Source organism: Pelmatolapia mariae, linkage group LG1 (assembly GCF_036321145.2).
Source record: "Pelmatolapia mariae isolate MD_Pm_ZW linkage group LG1, Pm_UMD_F_2, whole genome shotgun sequence".
NCBI classification, from domain to species: domain Eukaryota; kingdom Metazoa; phylum Chordata; class Actinopteri; order Cichliformes; family Cichlidae; genus Pelmatolapia; species Pelmatolapia mariae.
This window is the reverse complement of record NC_086227.1, coordinates 39,556,948-39,577,241: the sequence shown is the minus strand read 5'-3', so window position 1 is coordinate 39,577,241 and position 20,294 is coordinate 39,556,948. Positions and strand designations below refer to the sequence as shown.

The 20,294-nt window shown below is 44.9% G+C and overlaps 1 protein-coding gene and 3 non-coding genes across 4 annotated transcripts in view; 3 read left to right on the top strand and 1 right to left on the bottom strand.

Moving 5' to 3' along the window:
• efl1 (elongation factor like GTPase 1) overlaps positions 1–20,294 on the top strand; it is a 74,690-nt gene that overhangs the window by 33,607 nt on the left and 20,789 nt on the right. The window contains exon 15 of the mRNA XM_063480975.1: positions 20,130–20,261. Within this exon, the coding sequence (XP_063337045.1) occupies positions 20,130–20,261 (132 nt within the window). The remainder of the gene's footprint in view (positions 1–20,129; positions 20,262–20,294) is intronic.
• On the top strand, positions 15,917–16,023 carry LOC134633285 (U6 spliceosomal RNA). Its single transcript, XR_010094699.1, has one exon. It is a non-coding gene; the product is annotated as a U6 spliceosomal RNA (small nuclear RNA).
• LOC134633278 (U6 spliceosomal RNA) lies at positions 17,287–17,393 on the bottom strand. The gene has a single exon (XR_010094698.1). It is a non-coding gene; the product is annotated as a U6 spliceosomal RNA (small nuclear RNA).
• LOC134633270 (U6 spliceosomal RNA) lies at positions 18,206–18,312 on the top strand. The gene has a single exon (XR_010094697.1). It is a non-coding gene; the product is annotated as a U6 spliceosomal RNA (small nuclear RNA).

Below are 20,294 nucleotides of genomic sequence, written 5' to 3'. Positions count from 1 at the left end.
AAGAAATAAAAGAGTAGAAACAAGAAATAAGTCAACATATACGGACAAACGCACAAGAGACACAACGAGCAAATCAGACAGGATCAAATGTCATGGAGCCGAGATGAAGGTGGGACATGTAAAAACAATGATCAGAGGGAGAGATGTAGCTGACCCAAAGGATGGAGAGGGCACACATCGACACGGTGTGTGTGTGTGTGTGTAAAAATAAATTAGTAACAACGACACCAAATGTCAGGTTTTCCCCGACAGCAGGAGTCGGCACTCAGGAAGCAGCGTGTAAGAACCTCTTAATGTTTCTAACAGATAAACCTGACCGAGCCCGTTTGAACCCTTTAAACCCGTCACCGGTGACGGTTAGCATTTATAGCAAGGGTGGGCAACTCCAGACCTCGAGAGCCGGTGTCCTGCAGGTTTTAGATCTCACCCTGGGTCACATGATTAGGTCATTACCAGACCTCTGGAGAACTTCAAGACATGTTGAGGAGGTCATTTAGCCATTTAAATCAGCTGTGTTGGATCAAGGACACCGGCCCTCGAGGCCTGGTTTAAAGGGTAAATTAGGTTAGGGTTTAAAGGGTTAAATAAAATGTCTCCTTTTAGTTATTAATGAAAAAACTACAAATGAAGTGTAAAAATCGGAGACGTGTATGACCCGAGCTGTGATCTGTGGATGGTTGAAATGAATTAAACATTCAAAGTTTTCAAAGTGGAAAATGTTCATTTCCTGTCCCAGAATACGAAATATTAAAAAATCGTTTTCACAGACACAAAAATAAAGGTGGGCATCAATAGGTTAGAGGTCATGACGACTTCATGGACAGAGGCTTCAGAAAGGTTAAACTCGGATAGTTCACACTTTAGAATGCCCGAGTATGCTAACCTACTCTCCATGTCGCCCTCCACTCCCTGAGCTTAATAATTGCTGCTGTGCAAGTAAAATGTTTGCATTTGAAATTAGAAACGGACGAGTTTACAAACATGGATCTGCTCTAAAGGAGCGTTCGAGCTCGCGGCGTCAACCTTTCGTGACGATTTCTTCCCAGCAAACGTGACTGAAACATGAACGTTGTCACTTCACTTGATCAGGAGACGTTTCCTCTTTCCACGTGAATTCTTCTTATTACGGAACAAGAAATCTTGTTAAATGTCTCACAATGAAGGAATCAAACGCACATGAGACCCATACTAACAGGCTCTGTTAATACACTTTTAATCTCTTCACTTTCTTTTATTCTGTGCTGTTTTTCCAAAAAATAATATAAACCAGTTCTTGTACACAAACTTCCTTCGGACGAATGTCCAGCGCGAACTTCCAGATGTTGTTGACGAAGTGGAGCCAGCAGACGGACACGTTATGCCTGCGACACTGGCACAACTTTCATTTTAGGACGATTCATCAAACGAGATTAGACGTTGAGAAAAGACGACGGTTACGAAATGTTTGCTGGTTGTTATCGTCAGTGAGTCACAGATATTTCCCAGCCATGGGTGGATGCTTCATCTCAGTGTGACATATTAAGTCGTTGCAGATGTGGCTGATGTGACTCGTTCTTTCAGACCCAGCAGGCATCTCCTTCTGAGGTTTTAGGACATCTGTTGTCCCACTGCCGTGTTCCCTACAGTAAAACTGGGCAGGGGTCTTTTTAGGGAGGGGCTTATTTTTTTAAATTCAGTACAGTAGCTGGAATAATATCAGTGGACTGTAACAGCTTTTTCATACTACAGGGGAAAGTTGCCACTCTTTTTAAGCCCCGCCCATCGCAAGAAACTAAAATGAAAGTTAGTAGTGCAGTCTTAAAAACAGAGTTGGATCGTTACTTCTCGTAAAGGCTTCGTTCTTGTTGCTGAAGTCTAATTGGCTGCCTGCCGTCCCCATTTAAAACAATGATGCTCACAGTAATAACGTTTATTTTGGTGTTGGATGACTTTTTGGTTGGACATCACCCATTCTTGCTTCCCTTCAGTGGCTTCCAGGGAAATTCAGAGTTCACTTAAAAACGATCACCTGATGAGGGTTTCCTGTCTTCCTCGCTCTCACTTTAAACACTGAGGCGATGACACTGTCGAGATTAGACCAATCAGGTCGCCTCAAGCAGGGGGCTTCTTTTAAGGCGACTGCTGAAACTTTGTGCCAGGACGAGTCCGCCTGCAGCTAAAAACACCTGTCAGCCTCGGGCAGCATGCTAATTATGCCTCACCTGGTTCTTTGTCACTGTGCGTGGGGGTGGAGCTTCTGGAGCCCCACCCACTGCGAACATCCTCGAACAACTTTGCTGTCATTGCTTCATCCTCCGTCTGTTTTTGCTGCTCCTGAATGCAACACAGAGCCCCTCCCACCTGTCGCCACACTGTTAGCTGCTCAGCTGGCTAGCATTACCCAGCATGCCGTTCAGCGGCGTAATTCAGGAAATGTGCATGTGCTGTGATGTTTCCCCACGGTTGTGATTTATAATTATTGTTATGAATGTTTATGAGTCATGTGATCAGAACCGTGAGGGTGCAGAGGTTACACAGGTTCGCTTTGAAGGCTTCCTCTGAGCTGCTGGCAGATCTTAAAACACAAAAAAAGCAGTAAAATCTGAGAAACAGTGACAGAGCTACATCTGTGTGAGGGCTGAACACCGCACCAATGCGCTGGTTTGTCTCCCGTCTTTGTTGGCGCTCTGCTGTGTTGTTGTAGTTCTGGGTGTAGCAGTCCTGTCTGCGTTCTCCTCCTGCTCATCAGTCAGAAACAGCAGAAGCAGCATGTAGGTGGGTCAGGGTGGAGAACTGTAAAGTTAGAAAGTCACTGGCCTAAATAGACATCCAGGAGTGTGTGTGCGTGTGTGTGCGTGTGTGCGTGTGTGTGTGAGGGGAGTGAGTTTGTCTCTGGCAGCTGACTGCAGGCAGGTGGCTGTAGAGCAGGGCGGCACAGCCCCCCAGAGTTTTGCCCGCTAACCTGCATTTCCTGCTCACCTCGGTTGCTCCAGCTCTGGCCCGTGACCCGGCCGTGGACGCCGATCCAGGACCTGGCTGACCTCGAGCCTCCGCATCACAGCCATTCCTCCCCCTCACGCTGTCTTCTCTATTGTTCGTTACGAGAGCTGCTGGCCGCCTGCCCTCATTCTTTGTCTGAGCCACGCGGTGCAGGCGTGCAGGCAGCCGCTCCGTGGCCAGTAGATGGCGTTAGCGAGGAGGAAAAGCTGCTTCACTTCTGCCTCTGACACTCCAGACAAAGAGAGCAGAGACAAAGGCAGAGCTGCTGGGACTGAGCAGTGGTTTGAAAGAACAGAGCAGATCTCTGTTGTAAAAATGAATGTGATTGTTATTTTGACGTTTATAGCTATAAAATATTCAGTTGCTTCTAAAACACAGTGAGCTTCATGTTGATGGACTGAAAGTGACAGATGAGGAATCAGTGATTTTATCTATTAAAGAAACGTGTGACACACAGAGCTGTGCAAACAGGTGACTGTGGCTCAGGAGGCGGAGCCGCTCAGCTACTAACTGGCAGGTTGCTGGTGTGACCCTGGCTCTATCAAAGGGTCCTTGGGCAGGACGCTGAACCTCATGGTGCCCCCGATGTTTCCATCTGAGTGTGCATGGAAAAAAGCTGACCGAGGCTTGTAATAAGAAAACACTTAGTCCTCAGATTGAGTAAAAGTATTTAAGTACCAGCACATTTACCATCAGATCAATGCAGGATTTGGCTGCTGCAGCCTTCAGGAAGTCAAAGATGATGTTTACAGTGTTCTGTGACAGAGACGGCTCCTCATGTAGCCTCCTCTCCTGAACTCGACTACCTTCTTTCCTTCCTTCCTTATTTCCTACTTCTACCAACCAGACCACTTCCCCGTGGTACGCGGTGAAACGAATACTCGTTTGTAATATGTTGCCAGATGTGATCATGAAGTTCGGCGCCTTATTCTTGGTCATCCAGGTCACCGTAATCCCGAATGCTTCATTCGAGGGCAGCTTGACTTCATTTTGGTTCTTCTGAGATGTTCCACCTCTCGGACACAGCTTGGAAGCATTTTCTCCAGCGATGTGAATCGCCGCATTCAGGGTCCGTCCCCGGACGAGTAATGACAGCAGCGGTATTAAAAAGATCCTGATCAGCTCATTAGAACTGAAACCTCTCAAATGAGAGGTGAAAGGTCATGTCAAAAAGAGTCCCTGCCATGCTTTGTTTGTGATCTCTCTTTGATGGATGCCCCTCCCTGATCATGTGGATTCCTCGTCCTGTTAAAAGGGGGTTCTTCCTCCCCATCGTCATCAGTGTGAACTGAACAAGCCTTCCTTTGGTACGCGGTGAAATGAATACTTTGCCAGATGTGATCATCAAGTTCGGCGGCTGCATTACCGTTTAGTACCTGCCTTTGGGCTCGGACAGCGCCCCCCCTTGGCCTCGGCTTGTAGCCATGTGCTCGGCTGTCGGCAGCAGCGACGAGCCTCCACGTGGAGTTCGGGTCAGTTTGACAGAAGCTGTTGTGCGATGTCGAGTTTGAGGTGGTGAAACGTCAGAAGGACACCTGAAGGAACAGGTCCGACCTGAAGTCGGGTCGGCTTTTTGGTTGTTTTGCCGTCGGTGGATTCTGGATGATCGCGCCTCAGATTCGGATGCTCGCAGACCTCGGCACATCAAACAGGAAGCGTAGGCCGGGAGAAAAATCTGCTTTCTGACCTTTTTAGATTTAATTCCACAACTATTGAAAGTAGATGTGTTTTCTTTATGAAGCCAGCAGCTCTCCTGACATTTCAGCCTCCTCTTTTAAAAGACACATTTGTGAGTCATGCGTCTGTCTTGTTGGAGCTGAAGAGGAAATATGTAGTCTGGCTGTAAAATGAGATACAGCTAAGATCTCTGTGCAGTGGCTTTTTTCCCTTTTCTTCTTAAAATAGCCAGGACCCCAACTCCCTTTGGTGTAATAGCGAGGAACAACAAGCGTCTGAAAGCTCCGCCGAAGTGGAAAATAAAGGCTTTTAGGCTCATTGAGATGACTGATGCTGGCTCCGCGTGTCGTTCGTAAGGAATAACAGGAAGTTTCTTCAGCTCCGTCGTTTACCTTTCACAGATGCGCACATGTTAAAGCGTTTAACAGCGTGTTTGCTCTGAGATGTAATGTTTCTGGTCATTTCTGATGTATTGAGTGTTTAAACCTGAATGTGAGGAACAAATGTTCCGTTCTGTTGTTTGTGTCGTTCTCCTGCTGCCAGCTCGCCACATATTCTTGGCAGAAAGACAGGACTGCTGGAATGAAAGCTTTACACGCTACCTCCGGTGATTTGTTGCTGCCGCAATTTCTACAAATTACATTAAAGAAAAAAAATGTAGTGGGGGAAACGTCCCACTCTCCAAAATAGATGCGCTTGTGTTTAATTTTCCCGAGTAATTAAGGAGCGTGAGCGGCGTTTCAGCTGCTGAATGGTGGCAGCAGCAGTGGGGAAGAAGAACGATCATCCAAATTAGGCCGTAATTTGTTAGTCAGTGAGTTTGGTCAAGTTTGGGAGTGAGGGCTCAAGGTACCGAGACAAGCAGCAGTGTGCTGCAGTTTCTACTGATTCTGTTTAGCTGCTGATTTCTGTCTTTATTCTCCATCATCCTGCTCACCGTAATCCCAAATACTTCATTCGAGGGCAGCTTGACTTTGTTTCGGTTCTTCCGAGATATTCCACCTCTCACCTCTCGGACACAGCTTGGAAGCATTTTCTCCAAACACAAAATCTTGGTGCATTTTTTTCTTCCTGGAATCTACCAGAGTAGCTTTGGATGACTGATGGTTGAAAATAATCCTTCTTTATCTTAAACTGGGACTCGGGACAATCCCTGCGTTCCTCCTCTGTCTCAAGGAAAACATTTTAGTTCCTGCCCCATTAAGCCAACTGTCTTCTAATTGGCTGCCCCTCACAAACAGACGGTTGAAAGGCGGGTTTATGGAGCTTCTGTTTCCGTGACGTCGTGTAGGTTCCAGAGTAGAAACAATGATGTAATGACAGTAACGGTATTAAAAACGTCCTGATCAGCTGATTAGAACTGAGGAAACATCTCAGATGAGAGGTGAAAGGTCATGTCAAAAGGAGTCCCTCCCATGCTTTGTTTGATCTCTCTTTGATGGATGCCCCTCCCTCATCCTGCGCATCCCTCATCCTGTTAAAAGGGGGTTCTTCCTCCCCACCCTCACCAGTGTGAACTGACCAATCCTTGAGGATTTGGACACAGCTGATGATTTACACTTGATGCATGCATTGGGGGCAATTTGGGACCCTGAGGGATTGACCCGCTGACCTTCCAAGTGGCAGACAAACCCTTATGTGAGCCGTCAATATCATTTGACAGCTAACCCAGGTTTGGATGGCAGCATCAGCCGTAATCACAGCTCACGTGTCCACAGTCCACTCCTGGTGCTCGTGTAAATCGATGCAATCCCAGGATTAACGTATGAAAAGAGATCTTATATGAGCCGTGTTGAATTTAAGGATTAATCCTTCCATGTTTACGTGTAGGCCCGCGATCAAATGGCATGAAGAATTGAGGGAGCAAAGTAAGGTATTGAATTTCCTCAGTGTTCAAAGTGAAGCTGAACTTCAAAGTAAAAGTATTATGTTGAACTTTCTATGCAGCAGGAAACATGTTTGGTGACAGCTGGACAAAGCTCGACTGCTACTCAGTTAAAAGTTATTTTCATATTTACAGATCTGCAGTGAAGCTGACAGCAGACTTTTTCTTTAATAGATTTGTAACCAAAACACCCTCGAATGCAACGTGAGGAGTGGGCGGGGGTGGGGGTGGGGGGGGGGGGGGGGCTTTATGTTTGTCTGTGTGTTCATGCGTCAGACCCCCAGCTTTTAAAAGCCAACGCTGACTGTGGTGTGAATGTGTGAGCTGTTTTGTTCTTTGCCCAGGCATGTATCACACTCTGTTGACGTATGTCAGGCTTCCAGCCCCCTTACCATCACACACACACACACACACACACACACACACACACACACACACACACACACAAACACACACACACACACTCAGACGCACAAATGTTCAGTAGATCCCAGCTGAGTCATGACAAAGGTGTTTAGACGGTCACCGGGGAGCCTGTCAGAGTGGCATCGTGAGGCCCACACACAGACACCAGGTGAGCTGTGTCGCTGGGAGGTTGGAGAGTCAAGTATGGACTTTGTTTTTGTGCTGCAGCAGCTTCACACTTTCTAAAATGAATGATTTAATAAAAGAAAGAGTAGTAGTCCACTTTATATCAGAGCCAGTTTCTGTGAGTTCATGTCTGATTTGGGTCGAACCAACTCCGGAGGGGAAAGTAGCTGCTAAACGTACTCAGCAGCTCATCTCTAAATGTGTGCGTCTGATGTTTGGTGTGGAGCAGGCGGTGCAAAGCGGGTATACCAGACCTTTTTGTTCCTCACTCTGCTGGGCTGTGCTGCCTGCAGCAGGGAACAACCTCATGAGAGGAGTGAGAGTGGACGGAAACATTACGAGTGCTTTCAAGTGGAGACCGCTTCCAACTCCCGTCCTGCACCTCCGGATCAGGCGAAGAACAAAGCTCCTTCAAGGTTGCCACATGTGCACCTCTGGGATGCTTCCAGTCTTTCCCGGGAATTCCTGATAACATATAAACGAATCAATTTGCATGTTTCTGCAACCCGGTTGCCTTCCAAAAGGCCGCCGTTAGGTCCCCGTGAGTTTTAACACCACATGATTCAGCTCTGCTTCTACAGTCTGCTGCCGGCGACGGTTACTTTGAGTAAACTAGCGAATGAATGCATGCGTGAGTCCACGGATCCACATGGATACTTGGATGCAGATTAGTGACTGTGATATTTTCACGAGAACATCAGTTTGGTTTCTCTCTCGTGTTTCTGTGAGCGTGTGACCAGTTTAGTTAATCGGTCTACATCAGGATCAACTCCAACAGGGAAACGTTCCTAAGTTGGGAAAAGCATCAGCTACTCGTAAAGTTTTTAAGCAAATCTATCCACACTCAAAGGAATATTCATGCCACCATGCTGTCTTTAAGTAATCTGATAAAAAAGTAAAATAATCTTTTTTACGACCCCCTATCAAAGAACATTTTCCTTTCTTAGATGCTTTTTCATCTTTTTTCCATTTTAAAAATACATTTTTTAGCTCTATTATAACAAAAACCTTGTTTTGCTCTCAGAAAATGGTTATAATTTATAAATATGCACTGCAGCAGGGTTTCTTCCTCTCTGCTAATAATTACATTGCAGCACCTCCCCAGCTGGAAATGATCCTGTATGAACAGAGCTTTAGTGTCTTCCGCAGCGCAGTGATTGTTTAATAGCTGCCACTGTCTGCCAGCACAAATACAGCTCAGCGCGCGCGTTTCTGAGGACTTCTCAACATCTTCACTCAAAGTTTTTTCACCGGAAGAAATAAATGTCCCACAGTTACGTGTCAGATCCACAGCACACTCGTCCACAGGGCTAAACGTAGATGTTCGGGGGGTTTATTCGCCTGAAACTAGCCGCAGGTGCCGTAATGAGATCTTCTCGTCTGTGGGAAACATCCTCGGCTTTCACTCGTGTCTCGGCTTTCGTGAGTGTGTGTGCATATGCTTGGAGAAAGTGTGTGGGCTACATGAGGGCTCCCCGGCGACTCTGGCTGTCTGGACATGTTTCCTCATGACTCACCCAGAATCTGCTTATTTTCACCAAACATGGATTTTTGACCAATGAACGAAGACCGGATATTTTCAGCTGACTGCGTAAAAACCTGACGATCCAACTGTGGTTAAACTGAAGTCGGTCGTTCAGTGCTAAGATTTAAAAAAAGATATTGCAGTAATACAACAAAAATCATCATTAAAGTGCATCATGATACCAGGACGCGTATTCATACGTTAGACACGTCTTTATCTGTAGTAGGGCCGGGCATCGTCACGGATTTCTGTAATCATTCGATTTTGACTCTGACAGTCAGAAATATTTTAATTCTATATCTTTTTTAATCTCTGTATAAAAACAAGACTGACACTTGTGAGACTTAATCAGAGCTGTGAGCATCACAGCAGATGCGTTTGTGTCAAAGTAACTGAGGATAAAACAGAAACACATGAAGGAGGTTTTCCTGGTCTGGCTTTTTCTAACAGATAACCTTAAAAATATTCTGCAGTCGATGAAAAATGGAAGAAAACCATGAATCAGCTTCTGAACATTACCTGATGCTGCTGACGTTACAGAGGTTTGATTAGAGACACAGCAGAGTTTTGCAGTTTGGCATCATTTTAAAAAGTTTAAAGAAATGAGGCTTTCTTGTTGGAGGTGATTTCTGGAAAAAAAAACAAACAGCGGCCGATAAGCAAGCAAATAATGCAGGAAACAGATTTTTGATGGGAAACTGTTCTTGAAGAACACTGAGAGAGAAAACTGCCAAAGTAAGAGAGAAACACTGACGATCAAGCGTGAAGCCTGGTTTGGATCTTCTTTTGCTGCTCGTTCAGTCAGTTTTGGTCAGAGTGATGAAACTGCAGCTTCTGAATCTGCGAGCTGTCGGCTTTCAGCCTGACGGCGTGTTCGTGCCGTCGGGTGAACGATCCACGCTCTGTGTTCGCGTCTTTCTGCTCTCATTTGCTGTTTTAGCTGTTGGGTGGTTGTTGAAGTAGTTTTGTGAGCTTTAACCTGACATTTTGTCGTTTCTGGCAAAATACATTTATATTTAAACTCTATTTAGGATTTAATGAATCGATATCACGTTATTCAAACTAAAATCGATTTTTTTAGTGGACGATGTGAATAAAATAAGCGTTTGTGTTTTCACACTTTAAACACTGTGTGCTCTTTCACTGCAGATGCTTTATTTCAGGTAAGTGTGCCATAAAAAGTAAATACAGGCCTACAAATGTTTTACAGTAAAATTCTGTTTTTATTTTGGATTTTTGGTTTGGTTTTTAACCTGTTGCCAGGGAGACCACAGACTAAAGCCTCCCCACTCAACACAACGAAGCCTGCCACAGTGTTTCTAGAAGAAATTTGCCGTGGAACCATTCCTCTGCAGAATTTGTTTCCACAGCGACAAAATTTTACTTTAAATCTCAGACATTTCAGCCTCAAGCGGAAGAGTTCACGTATGTCAGGGTTTTGTTCTTGAGGAGCGATCGACAGACCGATCGATGTAGCCTCACATTTATAGTGTGAAGTTTCCAGACAGTTTGCAGTAATGATATTTGAGATAATATTGAAAAAATACTATGAATGATGTTTTATTGATGCTTGCAGCTTGTTGGCATCAGCCTTTGTAAGTGTAAGTAGATGAAGGGCGTTTTGCATCCTTTCCCACTGAGCTGCTGTCACTGATGACAGACTGCCTGATTCAAAGAGTCAATCTATTAAAGCCAGCAGCAGCATTACGCTGCAATATTATTGACACAGCATAAATCAGATGTAAGCACAAACGTAGCCGCAGTAGTGTTTCTTTCTTGGAGTAATTTAAAGTAAAAGTATAAAATAACTGCTGAACATTTTAGTTACTAAAGTAACTGTAAGTCTGCAGTTTTAAATTTCTTATGTAGCACTTTATGCAACCTGCCTCCTTCACACACTTTGTTCTAACAGACACACTGCAGCAGATCCATCAGAGAGCAGCTCGGGTCAGTATCTCGCCCAAGGACATTTGGCGTGCAGCAGCCAGGAATCGAACCACCAACCTTCTGACTAACAGCTGACCTGCTCTACCTCCTGAGCTACGGCGACTACCAGGAGTAGTATCGAGCTTCTAAAAGCTACCGCCGTGCATCGGTAATTTCCATCCCCCGCTTGATCTTCCTGTCACACGGTGAGCAGCCAGCGAGCGCGTCGTCGGTCTACGTTTGCTGCTCGCCTCTCCTCGTTTGGAGCCCGGCTGTACTCCGTGCTGTGTTTTTGCCCCATGTGGTTAAACATGTTTAACCACTTGCTTCCTTCCATTTTTAATGAAGTACTGTTGTCGAAGTAGCTCCAGGTCATCGTCCGAGGCCGACACGTGGTCTTGATCTCAGACATGGCTGGGCTAATTGTGGCTCACTGAGGAGTGTAAAAGCACGGTGTTTCTGCCACAGTGACATTTTTATATTCCATAAAATTGTGCACCGCTATGATGTGACGCAGCCCTGGCGGTCGGTCAGCTGTGGCGAGGTTCTGGAGGCGAGTCTGTGGATTTGCTGGTCGAGCTTGGTTCCTCCCCTGTGGCTGTGATCTGTGGGTTGTGACTGAAGGAACAAAGACAACAGCTGGCAGCAGTGAGCTTCCTCCGAAGGGCGCCTGAGCTCACCGCATAGTTTATGGTCATCTCATTCGTTGACATCACCGCAGCCCCGTCACCGTTCATACTGGCGCTCGAAGGCACGCTGGAGTCACCGCGGTGTTCCCCTGAACGCCAGCCTCGCCGCTCAGAAAACAACATCACATCAGCATAGAAGTATGTTGGAGTATGAGAACGTCGCATCTTCTCAAGCTGCTCCAGCATCTCGGAGAATCTCTGAGCTCCTGAGATTTCACGAAATGACAGTAAAAAGTGACTTTGGAGCGCCTCGGTGCCCCCCGGGAGGAGCTGGAGGTGGTGGCTGAGGACGGGGAGGTCTTATTCTCTCTGCTGAAAACTAACATTTACCAAAATTTACATTTTGCATCTGATAAGTTATAATTCTTCTCCATAAAACTCTTATTTAGTTGTAAATGATATGTGGTAAAGTGAAAAGGTGAATCATTGGATAAATACACCTGTCATGTCGGGAATCCAGACTCATCGAGATGTGCTTTTCAGCTTTATCGCCAGCAGTGTAATACAATAAAGTGTGTTATTTGGCCTGTGGTGCTGCTCCCCCTCGACAGCACACACACACACACACACACACACACACACACACACACACACACACACACACACACACACACACACACACACACACACAGACAGCTCTCTGAAGCTTGAGTGGGACTTTCCAGTGTGAGGGAAATTCCATAGGATGTTAAAAGGGAGCAGATTTCCAAGCTCTGGCCTTGTACTTAATAAAACACAATCCACGCTGAACATTTAACAATTTCCAGCTCCACATCATATTTATTGCTTTTCAATCTGCCATTTTTCCACCGCTCCAGCACTTCTCTCTGTTTTTTCTGAGGTGACAAAAACTAGGACGTAACTCGTGCCATAAGTTTGGCTCTGTGGGGCTTCCTTACAGTGAACTTCCTCTCCTACAGCCGTGCACGAGCCATACACTATGTCCTGCTTCCTAATCTGATCCCGAAACTTTTCATTATTAATAAGAACATTAAATACACTCAGTATAAAACAATCTGATGTGTCTTTCAAACATACCTTTAGTCGTCTCGACTGTTGTACTGCTGTTTGACGTTTTTTCTTTCTTCAGTGACCAGAAATAAACGCATCAGAAAAGCTCTTCCAACATCACTTCCTGCAAACCCTTTCGGACTCTCAGCAGTGACCTTAAGACTGAACTCATCCTGAGTATTGTGACAAATGTTTAACCTCTTTAACTGAAAGCGAAACCTCGATCACGTCAACCCATGTAAGGCTCAGGGTAGGGGCAGGGTTTGGGTTTCTAGGTCTTTTTATGATATTTCCACGTTTGGACCACCGAATTGGAAAAGCTCCTAACAGAAAAGCTGTGGTGCCAAAGTTTTGGGATTACATTTAAAGGGTAATTCTAGTTTCTGGAGGTTTGTCTATCAGCCTGTGGCTAAAACAAAACCCAGTCTTAACACTAGGAGTCCCCAATGACCTGGTGGATGTTCAGAGGTTAAACACCGGAGAAGTCGGCAGTAATAGAAAGGAAGACTTCCTACATTCATCATTTGTCCAGAAAAAAATCCATGAAGTATTTTTAATGAGAAGTTAACAGCTGATTTGCTAGACTACTGCTGTGTCACCCTTTGACGCCATAATTTATGTTTTCCTTAAATGCATCGAATTAATTAATCCATTATTTTCTTCCACTTATCCAAAGCCAGGCCGCAGTTCCAGCAGGCTCAGCAGGTTATTCCAGACCTCCTTTAAAACAGCAGCGTTTTCCAGGTCTTCCTGGGGGATCCCGATGGTGCTCCAACCCAGATGAGATATATAATCTCCCTCTTTCCCAGGGTCCCCTCACAGTTGGGTGTTCCTGGAAGACCTCCAAGGGGAGGTGTCCTGATCCGATGCCTGAACAACCTCAGCTGAACTCGTCACCTATCTCTAACTGTGCTCAGTTATGGAAGATGCAGGAAGTCATAAAGTCTTAGTTTTAGGTTTGATTTAGTTTATTTTCCAACTTTGAACAACGTTTAGCACCAATATGAGAAGCACTCTTTAAACTGGTGCCCAGCAACACATCTGCCAAGTCTATCTGATGAAATGAAAGACGCACGTCACCGCCTTATAGCTGCTCAAAGCATCCTGTGCATGTGCTGAACCCGCGTTATGAAAGGAAGATATCTTATTTCTGATTCGGGATCACCAAAGGTTTTTGCTGTATCTGTCTTTCTTCATACATGCTCTTGATTTTCATTACATCACCTCTACCTCATTCACTGCAGTGTGGTGGGAGAGGATGAGGAAAAAATGCCATCTTTATATAACCAGAGTCGCAGCCAACTGTACTTGTGGTTGGAGGAAATGTCTTTAGGCTTGAATCATCCTGAGCTCTGCAGCCGGACGTAACCGGGCCTAGTCCCTGGGGGGCGGGGGTTGCATTCTGGCAGCGCAGTCTCTCCTCAGGTTTGGTCATGAACGGCTGCTAATCACTACAAATTCTTCAACTTGATCCAAAGCCTGTCAAAAATATTCTAAAGGGCTTCAGTATGTTGAATGAAGAGGTCAGCAGATCTCTACGCTCAGCCTAGAGCAGGACGTCATCTCCTGGTTTTCCCTTTATCTCGCCCTCCTGTTATCATTCAATATGTACGAGCTGCAGGGGCTCTGCATGGTCATTCAAAAATGTCATCTGCTCTGGTGAAACCCACAGAAACCACAGTCTTCATCATTTCTAACCTCGCTGTTGCACACGGAATAAAAAACAAACTGCAGCGTGCCGTGGTGCAAAGCTACGGGACTGGGTGGGACTTTTTCCCAGCACAGGTACAGGTGTGAACGTTTTCAGGACTTCCTGTATTGTTTATGCATGGAGGAAGATGTGATTGCAAAAATCTGAAAACTATGCTGCCTGCATCGTTTTCCAGTAAACACTTCCCCATCCTAAAGAGCAGCAAAGAAATCAGCAAAGTCCAAATAATCCCTCAGTTCGTTTGATTGAATTGGACCTTTTTATACCTGCAGCCTTGAACTCCTGTGATGGAGGAGGATCTGACATTTAAATGCCTTTGACCTGTTAGCTTCCTGCTACAAGGCCTGTGTCTTTACGCTGTCTAGACTTTACTGACTCCTTTAAAAAGCAGCTGAAGACATTTTTATACAAACGGGCTTTTAATTAATTTTAACTTGTGTGTCTGATCTTATTGTGAAGCACTTTGTGATTTTTATCTGTGAAATGTGCTATATAAATAAATTTTACTTACTTACTTACTTACTGTGTTGGTCCCCATGTGAGAATAGCTCGTGTCGTTTTATCTTCATCTGCCCGCTGCTGTGATTTGGTGCTATATAAATGAAACTGCTACTGACCCCAGGCTTTATTTGACTGGCTGTCCCTCCTGAGTTCGGTTCTTCCTGTTTCTTCCTGTTAAAAGGGAGTTTTTTGTTCCCACTGTCGCCAAGTGTCTGCTCACAGAGGGCTGTCTGATCGTTGGGGTTTTATCTGTATTACTTTATACTACAAAGCACCTGACTGTTGTTGAGATTTGATGCTATAGAAATAAAACTGAATTGAAGTGAAGATAATGGAAGGAGAGCCTCAGTGCATGCAGCGCTCACCTCCTTTCCCTCTCTTTCATCTTTAACATTCAGTAACTGCATGAAGTTTGTGAGTAGTTGTGTTTAATGATTGAGATTGCAGTTATGGACCGGAGTAATTGCGTTGACTGTAATCGAGCAGGCCTGTTTTCCAGCAGTGACGAAACATCAGAAGCTGCGTGAGGAATGAAAACCTCGGACGCTGTGCAGAGGTCCGCCGCTGCCCGTGCATTTTAACTCTGATGAAAGTCTCTGTGTGTTTGCTGCTCTGCTGCTGCGTGCTTCCCTTCAGATCATGTCTGAGTGTCTGCAGCAGCGGTTGCTGGCTTATCGGGTCCTTTTAGTTCTTTCTTTTTTTCATCTTTTATTGTTCTTTGTTGGATTTGAAGGCCTCCGGGGATCAAGTCACCTTAAAGTAATTATAGTGTCGAGTTACACGAGAGGCAGCCAGCGGTGTCCTGCAGTCAGCCAGCTCTTAGCCTTGTGTCTGGGTGTACACCCTCTGTACACAAAGCCACATATTTTTCTTCAAAACTGAGACGAGTGTGAGAAAATGACCCCGGGCTGTCGTTTTACTTATTAAAAGAGTTTGGGAAGCGAACTTTAAAGACGGTTGTTTGTATCTACGTCTAAATCTTGTTAGGATACCACACTTTACCAAGATCGGTAGTTTTAGTGTGAATCATAGACAAACAGGCCGATCACCCTCAGGCTTAGACTGTGCAGGAGAATTAAGTCATTCCAGGACTGGTGCCAGCTGCAAACAGGACTCGCTTTATTCTGGATTATTCTGGCACGAACTTCATAGCGAGATCATCAGAACTGCTCTGTCAGTTTGGGGCACAAGCTCCGCCCCTTTTAAACTAAAAGGAAATGTTGCCATTAAAACTAATTTCAAAGAGTTCAAGAGCTAGTTTATGCTCACAGTTCAAATGTTGACGTCAACGAGACAAAAACTGGTCCTTTCCTGACTCTCGGTCGACTCTTTGGTCCGTTTGCAGCCGTCGAGTCTGCACCGTGTTACTGAGGCCGTCCTGCAGCAGGGCAGTAAATGGCAGGCTGTGCTGTAGGCTGGATGTGCTCGCTCAGGCAGCACATACGATAAATTGGAATCGATACAGAGAAGATTAGCATGGCCCCTGCGCAAGGATGACACGCAAAATCGTGAAGCGGTTCCACATTTTGATGAATCCTCACTTTCCGCAGATTAGAGTTGCAAAATGCGACATTCTGCTTAAAAATATATTGAACTCTTATAACAGAAACAGAAGAGGTAAAAAAAGAAATATTCCTGTATAAAATACTTCATTCTTAAAACGTCTGGGTTTGCTGAAACAGTCGATGACGTTTTTTCATCTGTTATCTTATTTTTATCTGATTTGTAAAAATGTTTGCTGCTTTATTTTTATTTTCTTCATGCGTTTTTAAGTTCTCGTCATCGTCTCTGAACATCTCTCTCCAGGCAGCGCTCATAGGGATCATTTTGTGTGGAAGAGTCACATGACCCACAAAACGCTGTTTTTTCCCCTGTGAGCGGGCTTGGCAGGTGTGTGCAGTCCTGCAAACTATGGTAACAAAGTAAATTCAGGCCCAGCATTGCTGACACTGATGGTTTAACCTATAAAGGTGGTTTATGTACAATGTGCTGTTATTCATTTAATAAATCATCACCGATTTGCGGATTCTGAACTTTAATAACCACTAAACAGCTGTGATTGTTACTTTGCAGAATAATTTGTTATATAACATAAAAACCTGTTTTTGAAGTTCACCTGTCACACTAATATCGATCAGATATCAGTACTATTGATATTCGTATTAATCCACCTGAAGTAGAGTCCAGCTTGGCAGAGTTCGTAAGCGCTGTTGTGATACTCGTTACTGCTGACATGGAGTTCAGGTTTTACTGGCAAAGCTAACACAGAGGAGTCCTCACTGCACTGAGCTTCGTCTGCAGTAAAGGCCTCTGTCAACTCTGCTAATGCTAACCCAGGCTAGCCTCCGTCACTGACATGCTAACATGGCAGAGCAGCCACCTGGTCACGGTGCAGAGCTGTCGTCTCTGGTAATCAGAAGAAAGAAGGCTGTGCTTTTTGGGTTATGTTTCTGTCACTGACCAGAAAATTCTGGTAAATTATAATGAAATGACTCAAACGTTTGAGGTCAGATTTTAGCTTCAACAAAAGTGGGCGGAGCCAGACTTGTGGCTCGGACTCAGTCCCATCCTAACCCGACTGCTTTGAGGATCTTAACTCTAACCATCCGATGGCTGAATCAGCTGCAGCCGATTCACAACTTTGTGCAGAGCTTTGAAGAACTGCACAACTTTAGTTTGAACTAAATTAATGTGGCCTCAAAATATTTAAACAAAAACATTTCATCTCCGTACAGAATCAATAAAAAACAGAGAAACAACAGATACTGTAACCCTAACCTGAGGATTCATCAAAATGTGGAACCGCTTCACGATTTTGCGTGTCATCCTTGCGCAGGGGCCATGCTAATCTTCTCTGTATCGATTCCAATTTATCGTATGTGCTGCCTGAGCGAGCACATCCAGCCCACAGCACAGCCTGCCATTTACTGCCCTGCTGCAGGACGGCCTCAGTAACACGGTGCAGACTCGACGGCTGCAAACGGACCAAAGAGTCGACCGAGAGTCAGGAAAGGACCAGTTTTTGTCTCGTTGACGTCAACATTTGAACTGTGAGCATCAATTAGCTCTTGAATTCTTATCAAATTAGTAACAATTAAAGGGGGCGGAGCTTAAGGCCTCTTCAGGACTGGAGGCTTATCACCTCCTCAGTTATTTCAGCTACTAAAGCTGATGTCCTTCAGAGTTAAAGCTGTAAATCTAACAGGTTCTTCGTCTGACTGCTCTTCATCAAGTTTCATGAAGATGAGTTTGGTAGTTTTTCTGGAAATGCTAACAGAACAGCAGATCACCTGCCTCCACCTCAGGTGTAGCCTCTTATTGGAGTCAATAAGGATGGATCCCAGCAGCAAGGAGGACTCACAGTTTCTTGATTTAGCATCAACAACTTCACGTCAGGCCTCATTCACAGTGTACATACACAAATCTGTGTGTAAACCGTGTGTACAAACATCTCACGCACAAATCAGTGGTTCACTTAGGCTCCGCCCCTTTTTAGTTAAAAGGAAATGTTGCCATTAAAACTAATTTCAAAGAGTTCAAGAGCTAATTGATGCTCACAGTTCAAATGTTGACGTCAACGAGACAAAAACTGGTCCTTTCCTGACTCTCGGTCGACTCTTTGGTCCGTTTGCAGCCGTCGAGTCTGCACCGTGTTACTGAGGCCGTCCTGCAGCAGGGCAGTAAATGGCAGGCTGTGCTGTGGGCTGGATGTGCTCGCTCAGGCAGCACATACGATAAATTGGAATCGATACAGAGAAGATTAGCATGGCCCCTGCGCAAGGATGACACGCAAAATCGTGAAGCGGTTCCACATTTTGATGAATCCTCATTCTCCTCAGGTTAGGGTTGTAAAATGCAACATTGCGCGTAAAAAGTATTACACTCCTATAACAGAAAGAGGACAGGTAAAAAAGAAATATTCCTGTAATGGCAACAATTAAAAAGGGGCGGAGCCAGCTTTCAAACTGGAGGCTAAACTTAGGCATCGACTTCTGTAGCTGATCCCAGAGCAGCTGTGTGGATCTCTGACACATGTTGTTGTATGAGTGTCTGTTTGTGTCTGTCGGTCTCTGTCACTCAGTGTCACAGCTACGTTATGTATTCATGATGATGTCACGTTTGGTTTGTCCGACAGTTTAAATTCTCGTAGCTGTGTGCGATAAACAGTTTCCATAACTCAAATATGGAACAGCTCAGTAAACATGTGAATGTTACAAAGTAACAAAGTAAACTTGGGTTTGTTTAAGCTTTTGTCTGTAATAGAATTTTAATCCAGACCTAAACCCGACTCAGCAGCTGATCTAGTGACAGAGCAACATAAGCTGACGGCACTCGTGTCTCCAAACACGTCCAGGAAGTTCACCTTTCTGTTCCAAAGCAGATGTGCTCGTGTTTTACCGAACATCAGCCTGAAGGGAAGCCACAACTCAGCACGGTGTGTTTTTTTTTCTTTTGTCAGTTTGCAGCTTATATTTTGTGTTGGGCTCAACTGATAATCCAGAATGTGTCCAGTTAAAGTGTGTAACACTTTTATACCGACTACTCAAAGCCTGTTTCACACACACATTCACATGCATGGAGGGTACCGCAGGCTTAAAGAAACTTGGACATGGATCGGCCCACCCACCCTCTGATTGGTAGATGACTCTGATTCTCACTTCCTGTTTTACTTTGGCGATCACTCTCTTTGTGCGTCTCTGGTTTTGCTTCGTTTGTGTTCTGATCATTATGTCACCTGTGTTTAATTAGCTTCAGCTCTGTGTGTTTAAAGTCCTCTCGTGCTTTCCTTCGTCCTGTTTGTGCTTTCCTGGAATCTCGTTTTGTTTGTTGGAGTTTGTGGTTTCCTCCTTTTTTGTACATTTTTTTCCCTCCAGCTTAATTAAAGCTCAGTTTTTGTTACCAGGCTTGGATCCAGTGTTCTGCATTTTTAATAAACAAAACAACTTTTTCCTCCAATTTCTGCTGATTCGGGTAAAGTTAGATTGAAGTGCTGATACTCCAGCGCTCTGCATTACGGTGTGAAAACACCCTGCACTGAAAATCAGCGAGTGTTACCCTCCTGACCTCTCAGAATCAGCTGTTTCTTTGTTTTTTAAATAAAGTTGTGCACGTTTTTGGTCACATGACAGTTGAAAGTTAACCCAAAACACACTTTTTAAAATGTTGCTCCAGTGAATTATGGGAACAGCTCGAGGTCCCGGTACAGAGCTCGCTTCTGTCACGAACATTAAATATTATATATGCTGTTAGCAGGTGTTTGAGTTGATCCTGCTGAACAGGTGTGGAGTCACTTTATAAGCACGGCTGTTCTGCGATGGTCACGTTTGTCTGTTACACACAGTCAAACTTTTGTTACTTAAAATACAAAAAGCAGGACGTGTGTGTATTTATTATTATTAATCCACTTTCTTCATGGTTGTTTCTCCTGTTCTAAGCAATATTTCTTCTCTTCTGTGACTTTTTTAGCTTTTCCTCTGCCCCTCAGTTATTTGGTGATCATGTGATTCTGGTGAGCCCAGCTCGAGGGGGAATCTGTTTAAAGCAGCTGAATGTTTTATCTGGTGCCGTACGATGTCCTCACGTCTGATGTTTTTCACACTCTGACCCTGAACGTGTTCCTCTGTCCTCTCTCAGGTATCGGAGGGCTCGAGGAGTTCGTCTTGAAGTCGGCCACGCTGTCAACCGCACCCGCCTGTCCACCCTTTACCCCGCTCAACTTTGAGGCCACGCCCATTGTCCGGGTTGCCATAGAGCCCAAACATCCAAGTAGGTCTTCGAAGGCGCTCTCACATGTAGTTA